Source organism: Ranitomeya variabilis, chromosome 1 (assembly GCF_051348905.1).
Source record: "Ranitomeya variabilis isolate aRanVar5 chromosome 1, aRanVar5.hap1, whole genome shotgun sequence".
In the NCBI taxonomy this organism is placed as follows: Eukaryota; Metazoa; Chordata; class Amphibia; order Anura; family Dendrobatidae; genus Ranitomeya; species Ranitomeya variabilis.
In genome coordinates this window covers 714,662,137-714,675,026 of record NC_135232.1, presented here as the reverse complement: position 1 = coordinate 714,675,026, position 12,890 = coordinate 714,662,137, and the positions used below count along the sequence as shown (strand labels likewise).

Genomic DNA, 12,890 nt, shown 5'->3' with positions numbered 1-12,890 from the left:
GAAAGCATCTGTTTCAAGCCTGTGGGACTCTGCAACCTTTCCCTGCCTGCATCGCTCAGCTCTGGGGGACAGTCCCGATATCCCTTCAGACATCGTTGAGATGGGGGGAATCTACTGTTGAGCCCCCAGAGTTGCTGCATCTCTCGCTCGGAGCGATACATTGACTCAGATGATGGTTTGGGGTTGTTCCTTTTTAATGTTCAGGTGGCGGCTTCTCTGTCCAGCATCCATCCCTTGAACAGCTGTCAGGTCAGTTTTACCTCCCCGATGACGGCTGCCCCCCAGTTTTTAGCAACCAGCGTTGTACGTGTCTAGTATCACATAGGTGTCCCGCCGCTCTTACTATGGCTGCTCCCGCAGCCCCTGTGGGGTAATCACCGCTCCTCTACTTCTGGCTTTTTCCTTTTTGTTTGCTGGTGGAGGATTCAGCAGTTGGTTGATTAATAATTGATAGTTTTCAGTAATTATGGATTTCAGCGGTGTATTGGTGTCGTGTTCTTACGCACGGCCTCTGCTGGCCGATCAGGGTGCATTAACCCTTAGGGTGACGAAATAGATTGGCAGCGCAGACTTGTCCATGTGTGATGTCCACTCACTCGTCCTCCATCGATGCTGCCGTCTTTTCTTTTGTCTACTTCGTAGATTTTACCTGTCACTTTTCATTGCTGCAAGCCGAAGGAATTAATGTGTTTTCCTGTCTGGTAAGGAGTGTTTCACTAGACTTGCCTTCCAGCAGCTCCCGGCATGATTAATTTCTGGAACTCAGGAAAAGCCCATTGACCAAATATTTGCAAATAATTAGCACTGCATTGCTCCATGTCCAATCCACCAAGAGTATGCCGCGCAGGCAGTGTGGATGGTGCATTGCCCCGTGGGCACGGCCACCAGATGCAGTGATACTTGTTGCTGTATCTATGTGACCGATGCTAATGTCCCTTCTGGGTGGTCTGCTAGCGGAGTAGACTCACTATACTGAAGGGTTTAACTGTAGGTGTCTGTATTTTTGTCCAGGTCTTCTGTCCTTTGTCCATGTAATTGAAGAAGTTTGTTGGCTTGGGCTAAGTGTAGGGAGAGAAGAGTAGTCTGGAGAGCATGTAAATCCACAACAGAAACATTTCACACTTGTGACAGAAAGATGTTGGTGTTCTGGTCCTGTGTTGTCTGCTTCCTTGTACCTGATGATGCCAGGACATTGTGTAGGTAATTTAGTGGAGCTGTACACTTATATCTCATGATGCCGATTCTGGGGGTGCTTTATATTTTGGAGATCTTTCTTCACCGTCTCGTAATGTAAAGACCATAACATTATCGCTATTCACTTATATCCTGTACTCTTTAAACAGAAAAGGAAAAGAGTGCCAGGTCAGTAGGTGTCAGCTATTAAGCGATCAGCTGCTTAACCTACTGGCGGTGTTACGGTTAAACCCATTTTGTGTAGTCCAGGATTTAGTGCAACTTGTAATCTCCAATCACACCCCCGCTCTCCCTGCAGAGGGCCTGAAAGGGTGTAATTTGCTTGAGCAGAACATGCCAGTTCTTAAGCAGTGAGGCACAGACCAGCCATGGCTGGGAGTGGTTGTGCCATGCAATCAGCAACAGATTGTTTAAGTGGAAGCAGAGGAGTCACACAATATGTGTATCCGTCTGTCAGCAAGTATAGAGTCTTCATAGAAGAATGGGTGCCGAAACGGGTCACCTTCCCCTTATATGTAACTTCTTTGAGAACATTGTAGAGGATAACAGATTTTACATTAGTGTTAAAATATCATATAATATGTTCTTACACAAGATCTCCAGGATCTCGTGTAGACACCCCCTCCTCTTCTCCAGGACCTCCTGTAGACAACCCCCTCCTCTTCTCTTGGATCTCTTGTAGACAACCCCCTCCTCTTCTCTTGGATCTCTTGTAGACAACCCCATCCTCTTCTCCTGGACCTCCTGTAGACAACCCCCTCCTCCTCTCCAGGACCTCCTGTAGACAACCTCCTCCTCTCTCCAGGACCTCCTGTAGACAACCCCCTCCTCTCCTCCAGGACCTCCTGTAAACAACCCCCTCCTCTCCTCCAGGACCTTCTGTAAACAACCCCCTCCTCTCCTCCAGGACCTCCTGTAGACAACCCCCTCCTCTTCTCCAGGACCTCCTGTAAACAACCCCCTCCTCTTCTCCAGGACCTCCTGTAAACAACCCCCTCCTCTCCTCCAGGACTTCCTGTAGACAACCCCCTCCTCTTCAGGACCTCCTGTAGACAACCCCTCCTCTTTTCCAGGACCTCCTGTAGACAACCCCCTCCTCTTCTCCAGGACCTCCTGTAAACAACTCCCTCCTCTTCTCCAGGACCTCCTGTAGACAACCCCCTCCTCTTCTTCAGGACCTCCTGTAGACAACCCCTCCTCTTCTCCAGGACCTCCTGTAAGCAACCCCCTCCACTTCTCCAGGACCTCCTGTAGATAACCCCTCCACTTCTCCAGGACCCCCTGTAGACAACCCCTTGTAGATAACCCCTCCTTTTCTCCAGGACCTCTTGTAGACAACCCCTTCTTCTTCCCCAGGACCTCCTGTAGACAACCCCCCCCCCCCCTCCTCTTCTCATCTGTGTGCTCCCATGGTCACCTCTCCCTCAGTCATTTCACAATGCTTGGGTGAGGCAACCAATGTGGTTAGAATTGTGAAAATTGGCGATTCTTATTGCCAGGCCACTGAGAGTAAAGCAGATTTGTGTCCTGGTCTCTTAGGGTATGTTTCCACGTTCAGGAAACGCTGCGTTTTTTACGCTGCGTTGAGCCGCAGCGTCAAAAACGCAGCGTCCACATGTTACAGCATAGTGGAGGGGATTTCATGAAATCCTGTCTCCGCTATGCAGTAAAAGACGCATGCGGCACACCCGCGAAAACGCACGTGCGGTGCGTCTTTTAAGAACGCAGCATGTCCTTGCATTGCTGAAACAACGCAAGAACAACGCAGGTGACCTGCCAGTGACCTCAGGTGCAGATTTGGTCAGGATTTTACCTGCATAAATCCTGAACAAATCCTGAGGCAATCCTGAACGTGGGAACATACCCTAAGGATTGCTGTTTCTTGTGGTTTTCCTCTCGGCAGCCATCCTTCTGTCCTCCATGGTGTGATCAGAAGTTGTGTTACCTTTTTTCACGAGGTTCCTTCTATTGGCTTCAGTTACCATCTTTGGTCCTTACATTTATCTTGGCTTGTTCTGTTCCTGCATCTTCCCACATTCAGTGTCTCTTTTTTCGTCTGTGTTTTCTGCCTCACTTTGCCCTGAGCTGATAATTGAATTGAAGCCGTTCTGATCCAGAATCCCTTCTGAAGGGTATTTCCATTAAAGATAGAGCTCTTTGAATTGGTGTGTGCCTGGATGACCCCCTGTGCCACCCTGACTCCTCGGCCCTCTAGGATAATTGGCATCTAGACAGCAGCTCCATTCCGGCTCAGACATGGCTCGCATGCCCCGCTTCACTTCAAAGACTCACATATTGTGGAACAGACTAAAATTGATTTTCACAAGAGCCGGAGAAAAGCAGGCTTGTCTGGGGGCATTTCTGTGTACTAGTGGGATACTTTGCTGAGAGATATGTGTAAGGTATTTGTTTCATTGCAGTCCAGAGATCCCAGCAAACTCGGCAGTAACATGGCAGCATGTGATGAATGGCACCACGGAGATCTGCTATCTGCGTCCTTTCTATCCCATGTAGGTTCAGGTACATTCTGGATATGATCAAGGAATGAACAAGAATTGTTCTGTGCTCATATATAATGTGATCCCTTTCACCAGAGGCCCAAGCTCCACACCGACACAAGCCACAGACACACTGGCACCGAGCCTTACATGCCAGCACGCAGACTTTTCTTATGTGAGGACTACATATGCCGGCCTCCGAGGTTTGCTGGCCCTGCCTTTTTGGCGAGTCTGCAGCCCGACACTGAGCAATTTTTGCTGCTGACACTGTAATAGATTGTGATATTAACCCAGGAATCCACTCACGAGTGTCCATAAGTTCTGCCACCATCTCGTCCATGCGATATATACTCTGCAATGAACGCTCATCTGATTCATGGAGCTCAGCACAAGGTCGGCTGACAGACAAGCCTAAAATAGACGTGTGCCTTGTGGAGGACGTGAGGCTGCCGCCGGCTCCACCATGGGGAGACCTGGAAGCCTAGTGAATAATTAATGCTGGCGAGAGGGGGCAGATGGGGGTGACACCAGTTCTGCTCCATAACCGTCACAACCGTTCGGCAGTAATGTGATGTAGATGCAGAGTCTCCATCTGTCTTTTCCACATGTGATTAAGAGCCGAGAGGCTGTAATGACTGATGTCCCTGTAACACACCAGAGACTGTGGCTGCATCCTTTACCTGCTGTTTATAGGAAAAGCCTGACAGTCGGTAGGATGGTGGTCCTCCCCAGGTTTTGGCTTTGATTATATATAAGCTGCTCAATACGTTGGGCCTGGTTTTTTTGTTCTTTTTAATTTCGTTCGTTGTTTTGTCTTTTTTTCTTCCATATTTATCTTTCCATTTGTCTCCAGATGTTGTAGTCCGATTCATCTTTGAGGCAGTTTGAGAAGTTGCAGAATTTGTTGCCAATGTTCTGGAGTGATTTTATGTACACCTGACATGTTGATGCAATTTTTGCAACAGTTTAGCAGAACATAAGAAATGATGCACTGGAAAGTCGCAAAACTGATTAAAACCCCCCCATAAAAATAACTTTTTTTTAAAAAAAAATAAAATTTCACAACATTCATGAACAGCGTGCGCTGTTTTTATTAATTTGGCACCAGAAACGTCAGTGAATATTAGCATAAAACATACTTTGGAGGAGAATCCTTGGCTCTGACATTTTGCACTGTTTGACTTTTCCAGACGCATTGTTTCCCTCCACGTTTGGCTCTGACATGGTCCGTGGTCATAAATCTGTAGTGAGGAGCTCAGAAAGAGACAGATAAGACTTGCAAACTCCTTGTCAGACAGTCACAAGAGACAGTAGACTGTGCAACTCGGTGGTTGTTCAAAGAAAACTGTGCAAAAGATTTTATGTAAACCCATAGTAAAAAAAAAAAAAAAAGATGTGGTTCTCCCAATTACATGTAAGATAACAAAAAAAGACCCCAAAGGTGGACAACCCCTTTTCGAAAATTAATGACTGATGTGTATTCCTTTCCATACGGTATCTCGTCTATTTGCAGCAACTGAAGTTCATGTGAACACGACCTGAACGTCTATTGTCGCTGCACTGTGAAGCCTCGGGGTCCGGCAGGTGGTCCTACTGAGAGCAGCAGAAGAGAGGGGTTCTTGCTGAACTTGTAGCTTTCTAACCAGTCCTTTCTGTCCAACTTTCACGATTGTGAAGACCGCCAGATACATTATCTCCTGACTCTCCCGCATAGATGATGTTGGAGAGTAAAGGATTCGGCCTGTTTACGTTCTCCCTAGAGAGAAACCTCTGAATCCAGCAGCAACTCTCGCATAGAGAACCTGCCAAGCTGATGGGTCCCTGTGTATGGAGCAGTCGGGAGGGGGCTCACCAAATGTGCGGGGGCTGAATCTGGGGTTTCTGTTCCAGTGCGAGATCCTTTGTTACTGTAGAGTTCTACATCTGGGCTGGAGTACTGTGCAGAGGGCATTGGGGTGAGGGAGCGGCCGCTCCTGGGGATGATGCTCACTAATATTTCTGCCACTATTGATGATAAACAAGAAATGAGAATTGCTGTGTACAAGCCTTCGGCGTCCTGGACTCATCCACTCGTCCCCTGTCAATACTACAGGGGGCTATTCATCAAGCTGCTGCAGAGACTGGAGACGATTGATCACCCCGCTGTAACTATTGATTTGTGGGTCCATCTCTAATACTATAGCTGCCTAAATGTCTGCGCATGGGGACGAGCAGTGACCTGTTCAGTCCTCATATTATATGTCCATGTCCCTGTGCTGAGATGTCCCTGTGATGACGCTCCGGGGGTCTCTATTCGGGCGCATAGATTTCTCGTGCTGCAGTCAAGGTAGAAATTGAAATTGATTAATCCAAAAGTGCCTAATTACAGATAGATTCATCATGATCTTGTGACGAGCTCTTGTTAATGACTGAGCCGTCGGTGATGAGCCGCGAGCGGCACTGTGGTCCTGCCAGTGCTATGTGTTTAATGAGAAATGGATTAGTGCCAGACACTACGCGGACTGATGGAGATGCTGCACAAGCCTTGTGTTGTTTGGGGGCAGGTCGTAGCAGCGCACCCCTTTAATGAGTGCTGTTTACAAGCCTAGGAAGAGCTCGGTGACCATCTATGGAGAGCGTGCAGCCAAACCTGGGACTGGCCGCAGATCAGTCACCAGCAGACCACGTCGCCAAGACGGTTTAATGGCTTGTTTACTTGGTAAAGTCAACATTTTATACTTAATTGTTAGTGAAGATTATGCAAATGTGATTGTCGGGCCATCTCTATATTGTCAAGTCCAGAAAGGTTCAGATTGTGTGACATCCATTATGGCTGCCGATTTTGTTTGTCAACTTTTGGAAAATAATGATTTGTGGGTAACTGTAAAGCTCAGATCTTGGCTTGTCCGCTGCTTTAACCCTGACTGACACATAGTTGTTTTGTTACCGATGTTCTTTATACATAGGGCTGGTCTTTCTGGTGCCATTTTTCTTTCTATTTCTGACTTTTGTCCTACCACTAGCTGGGTCCATATGTGTGGGGCTGGTGGAGCTGACTGTGTATAGACCCCCGGTATTCAGGCAGCCACAACACGTACTCTGGTGATCCGGAAGTTATCGGCTCCATCCCTTCCACCACCACGTCGCCTCTCCTTTCTACTTCTCGGCTTATGACCCAAATTACTCATGTCCTCAGCATCTCTGGTTCCTCTGTTCCAGCTCCGGAGAGCAGAGGGATGGGAGAAAGCATTAAAAGCTTCTTGCAAGATGCATTTTCCTGATGTTCAGAGCGTGGGTGGCTCGATGGGCACTGATCACAAGATGGACAAATTTCACATAATCACACATAATCCACTTCTAGATCAGAGGAATACTTCCCTGCTCTTTCATGCACCGTGGCAGAGGTTACAGGTCCAGGTCTTCTCCTGAAATGTGAGGTTCCCTTATCTGTGCTTTCTCTCCTACGGCCTTGAATTTTACCTTGCAACATAGGCTACATGGAAAGAGTCTGCAGGAGCGGCTGCTACCTATGTTTTACCAGGACTGACCCCCAGATGTGCGCAGATCCCTAGTATCTGGGACAGACGAGGGCAGGCCAGGCAGTGACTGGCTCACTGTCACAATCCTGCATCCCCACATCTGAGAGCAACTTTTTGATGCCAACTTATCATTTTCTGCAATGACGGTTCCTCTGTCAGGGCTCCTCTGTATGAACAGCGCTATACTGCAGCTTGTGAAGACCCCAATAGTACCCATCTCCTGCCATCCTGAGGGTCTTTAAGTGAATTATGAGGGGAATGTAAGGTGATCTTACTGAGGTTGGGAGGGATGTACAGCGGCGGCACTGGGACATTACAGGAGTGACACTCAGTATAAGGACATGAAGCTGCGTTATCTCTGCTGATCGGCATTACATGGCTTCATTATCTTTTTGGCCTTTCTTTCCTTTTTTTCAGGAGAACTTCCTTTTCTGTGATTTATAAAGTTCTATGCTTGTATGTGACTGATCATAAAAGTCCCCTGAATTTGATCTGCCAATGTTCCCAGATTGGTCCTGGAGCAGCAGTAACGAGTGCTGCAGCCGAGGATGAAGCCGCAGCTTTTCTTCTCAATTGTCATGAATGTATTCAGGCTTTTACTCTGTGAGACTGGACCTCATCTAAGGAACACATAACCCTTAATGGGGCCTTTCAGCACAGAATGACTGGTCAAACCAAGCACAGGCACTCTGTGCACCCTGAAATGTTTGGCTGTGCCACGGGTGCACCAGGAGCCTGTGCTTGGTTCGGCTGTCGTTCTTCCTTTAACCACAGTGATTGTTGAATCGGTGACCTAAAATGGCTGTATAGGGGGCAATGACAGAATGGACAGATGGTTGTATCACCTGAAGCAGCCAGAAGCTCAGACACCGGTGGGGAGGACAGACATGTCTCTGTCGTGTGCATTTGTTTCTGATCTTTTTCTTTCTCTTTTCCCTACAGGAGCAGGGGAAGGTTGGGGTCACGTTTAACATTGGGTTAATGGATATCTCCATACGTGAAGACAGTACCCCGGTGAATGACGGCAAATACCATGTGGTGAAATACACACGGAACGGAGGGAACGCAACTCTACAAGTGGATAACTGGCCTGTAAATGAATACTACCCCGGAGGTATCCTCACACACTACATATACGTGTCTAGTGGGGACGCGGTGAGATGCAGGGTTAATGGGCAGCCGGAGAGCTGACGCTTTATAATGAAAGGATTCTCGGCTCTGTAAAGGTTTCATCTCTCTACTGTGTGACTGCTGAATTATTAGGGGTCTTCATGGGGAGATAATGTCCAGGGAGAGCACCTGGAATTACAAGTAATTGTATAGAAAACTAGCTGTACTACCCGGCTTCGCCCGGGGTAATAACTGCTGTTAGCAAAATAGAATGTGTTAACAAAAATTTATTCTGCACAAAAAAACCACAAAACAAATAGATAGAAATGTAATTATTAAAAGGCAAAAACTAAGCTAATAGAAGCATTTTACAACATATATTTCAACACCAGAGATATTCCACACAGATTTAACTAAATTGGCCAAGTAATGTGAAGTAATCTTCTACTACTTATTCGAGAGCCTTTTGATCTTTTGATAAACGACATTCTTAGTTTTTCCTTCAGGTGCAAAGACAAACAGATTTTTGGCTGTTCCAACTCTTGAAAAGGCCACATAAAGTTGACCATGAGAAAAGCATGGAGATTGTAAATCTAAGCTAGCTGAAGAGCCCGGCGTTGCCTGGGCATAGTAAATATCTGTGGTTAGTTATAGCACCTCACTTCTCTTATTTTCCCATCACGCCTCTCATTTTCCCCATCACATCTTTCATTTTCCCCCTCACATCTCTCATTTTCTCCCTCACACCTCTCATTTTCCCCCTCACTCCTCTTATTTTCCCCCTCACTCCTCTCATTCCCCCCTAACACTTGTCATTTCGACCTCACATCTGTCATTTTCCGATCACTCCACTATTTTCCCTCACTCCTCTCATTTTGCACTCACACCTTTTCATTTTCACCTCACACCTCTCATTTTCACCTCAGTATATACATGTTTGTCATCTCCCTTATATATAGTATACACCTGTATGTCATCTCCTGTATATAGTATATACCTGTATGTCATCTCCCCTGTATATAGTATATACCTGCTGTGTGTCATCTCCCCTGTATATAGTATATACCTGTATGTCATCTCCTCCTATACATAGCATATACCTGTATGTCATCTCCTCCTGTATATACTATATACCTGTAGGTAATCTGCTCCTGTATATACCTGTGTCATCTCCTTCTGTATATAGTATATACCTGTATGTCATCTCCTGCTGTATGTAGTATGTACCTGTATGTCATCTCCTCCTCTATATAGTATATACCTGTGTCATCTCTCCTGTATATAGTATATATCTGTATGTCATCTCCTCCTGTATTAGACCTCGTTCACACGTTATTTGGTCAGTATTTTTACCTCAGTATTTGTAAGCTAAATTGGCAGCCTGATAAATCCCCAGCCAACAGTAAGCCCACCCCCTGGCAGTATATATTAGCTCACACATACACATAATAGACTGGTCATGTGACTGACAGCTGCCGGATTCCTATATGGTACATTTGTTGCTCTTGTAGTTTGTCTGCTTATTAATCAGATTTTTATTTTTGAAGGATAATACCAGACTTGTATGTGTTTTAGGGCGAGTTTCGTGTGTCAAGTTGTGTGTGTTGAGTTGCGTGTGGCGACATGCATGTAGCGACTTTTGTGAGATGAGTTTTGTGTGGCGACATGCGTGTAGCAACTTTTTGTGTGTCGAGTTGCATGTGACAGGTTAGTGTAGCAAGTTGTGTGCAGCAAGTTTTGCGCATGGCGAGTTTTGCGCGTGGCGAGTTTTATGTGTTGTGCCTTTTGAGTATGTGCAAGTTTTGTGTGAGGCAACTTTTGCATGTGTTGCAACTTTTGTGCATGTGGCAATTTTTCCGCGTGTGCAAGTTTTGCGTGTGGCGAGTTTTCCATGAGGTGAGTTTTGCACGTGTGGCGAGTTTTTTGCATGTGGAGAGTTTTGCGCGTGGCGAGTTTTGAGCGGCGACTTTTGTGTTTCAACTTTTATGTGGCGAGGTTGGTGTATGTGTGGTGAAATGTGCGCTGAGGGTGGTATATGTGTTCGAGCACGTGGTAGTGTGTGTTTATTTTGTGTGTGTGTTCATATCCCCGTGGTGGTGTGGTGATTATCCCATGTCGGGGCCCCACCTTAGCAACTGTACAGTATATACTCTTTGGCGCCATCGCTCTCATTCTTTAAGTCCCCCATGTTCACTTCTGGCAGCTGTTAATTTGCCTCCAACACTTTTCCTTTCATTTTTTCCCCATTATGTAGATAGGGGCAAAATTGTTTGGTGAATTGGAAAGCACGGGGTTAAAATTTCACCTCACAACATAGCTTTGACGCTCTCAGGGTCCAGACGTGTGACTGTGCAAAATTTTGTGCCTGTAGCTGCGACGCCTCCAACACTTTTCCTTTCACTTTTTCCCCATTATGTAGATAGGGGCAAAATTGTTTGGTGAATTGGAAAGCGCGGGGTTAAAATTTCACCTCACAATATAGCCTATGACGCTCTCGGGGTCCAGACGTGTGACTGTGCAAAATTTTGTGGCTGTAGCTGCGACGGTTCAGATGCCAATCCGCGGACATACATACACACATACATACACACATTCAGCTTTATATATTAGATAGTAATAAGGACAGAGATGACTTCCAGGGACTAATTCTCTTTATTTTATGGACTGGTGATCTCCTTTAACGGGTCTCCCAAAGACCGATCAGTAGGAATAGTCCATGCTTCTCCGGAGCCGACTCTCCACCGCTCCCTGTCTTGTTCACAGGATGGCAGCAGTGACATCCCATCTACAACAAGTGCACGCTGCAGCTAATCAAGATCGTTTACTGGCTGCAGTGGTCAAATGTTATAAGCAGGACGTCGTCAGCAAGGACTGCAGGGGGCCGGGGTGACAGTGCCAGAGCAGCAGGGGCTTCACCAGCTCAGTAGTGTCTGCATATCATCCTGAGAAATTAGGGCAGTATTCTAGTGCTGGGTCACAATGAATCCAGAAATCTACTCGACTTCTAGAGTTTCAGACAAAGCCCAAAAGAATGTGCAGATCCAGAGCAGGAAGCGCAGAACTGGATGGGATTAGTGCTGGCCTGGTGACACTCCATGGAGAGACTGTGGCGGGTTTGATAGGTTTCCGGCCTCTTAGACGGTAGCTGGTAGATCAGGTTCTTTTTTTGAACATTGTCAGATCCATCTGTCCCGTACTGTATGAAGATTTGCACTGCACAGATATCGACAGTGAGTGTTCCTGTGACCGCTCCTTGCATGATAAGCTTGCAGTCTAAGTGCCAAAATTTTTGCTTATTTGTTGAGTGAATGATCTTTTGGTTTGCACAAAAGATCATTCTTGGCAGCGCATCGTCCTGTGTAAATAGGAACTGTTCTGCTGAGGACAATGGCAGCCTGTGCATTGAGAGATCTGTTACAGATCCGTGGGCTCGGTTTGTGGTCATTTAACTAGGCATCTTGCAGACTGATGACGTCAGGGGATGGCGTTGGTAGAGGATGTCGGAGGATGGCGTCACAAGAGGGCGTCGGGAGATGTCCCAGGTCTCCAGCAGTGTCAGTGCTGCCATCTCCCCCTGATCTCTCCGATCTTTGCTCTGCTGCCTCTGATCTGACACAGAATACAGTGATCTTTATAAGGTAGAGGTGTAATCCTCCCAATAATCCTTAGATTAAATGCTGCCAATGCAAGAGCAGGAACAGCACACTTCTGTCTTCTAGAGAAAAGCGTATCTACGAGGATGTGATGAGGATGAATAGACTATACGCTGGGTCTGCTCCTGCAATGTTTGTACCTCCCATCCACATTGTCAGACTAGTTTCTTTTTCCTTCTTTACTGTGTTGTCTAAGATCTTGGTTGCCTTTGGCAGTCGTGCATTGTCCTGGGGAAGTCGCTGTGGGTCATAAACCTTCTATGTGGATTTTGGGTATGTTCATACCTCCTGGTTGTGTCCTAAGAGCAGCACGGGCAGAAGACGCAGATGGCTTAACATGATGAGTACAGGAAATGCATTTCTAAACTGAAAAAAACAAACAAAAAGAACAACCCGTAATTAAAAGGACAATGTCCTGTATGTTTACTGTGGTTTTTTATTCACATATCAAGTCCTATAGCTAAGAGCGACTTGTCTATCCCTTTGCTGGCCCAGGTCTCCCTCCTCCATCAGTCAGCCCGTTTGTAAAAGCTGCAGCCATACATCAGAAAGTGTGTGGCTGTCCCTGGCGTGCTGGGAATGGTGCATGCACAAGGTGTATCCCTGTGTCCAAGGCTCCGAGTGCTCTTTAAGTGGACCGACCCTGATGCTCCTGGCTTATAACGTGCAGACTCCCAAGTTGTCTTGCAGGCGCCTGGTGTTGTTGCACAGATCTGTAAACGCCTTGTTCTCACTCAGTCGTCTGCACATTACATTCACGCTCGCAGCAGACGATCAGATCAGGATGCAGACACTTTACAGGGACACACGGAGGCTTCTCTTACAATATCCCGGGGCTTTTAGCTGCTTGTCTTGTAAGTGACTTTGACAGCGAGTTGCATCCATCTGTCACTGCATCATCTGTAGAAAGTCCTATG

General features: G+C 46.6%; 1 protein-coding gene across 18 annotated transcripts in view; it reads left to right on the top strand.

The window, feature by feature from the left end:
- Positions 1 to 12,890, top strand: part of NRXN3 (neurexin 3) — a 573,277-nt gene that overhangs the window by 518,298 nt on the left and 42,089 nt on the right. For all 18 annotated transcript variants that reach the window (XR_013216505.1, XR_013216504.1, XR_013216506.1 and 15 more), the window contains one exon: positions 8,153 to 8,324. Coding sequence is in view for 12 of the 18 variants with exons in the window: in XM_077267475.1 (XP_077123590.1) it covers positions 8,153 to 8,324 (172 nt within the window). In the remaining 6 variants the exon portion in view is untranslated. The remainder of the gene's footprint in view (positions 1 to 8,152; positions 8,325 to 12,890) is intronic.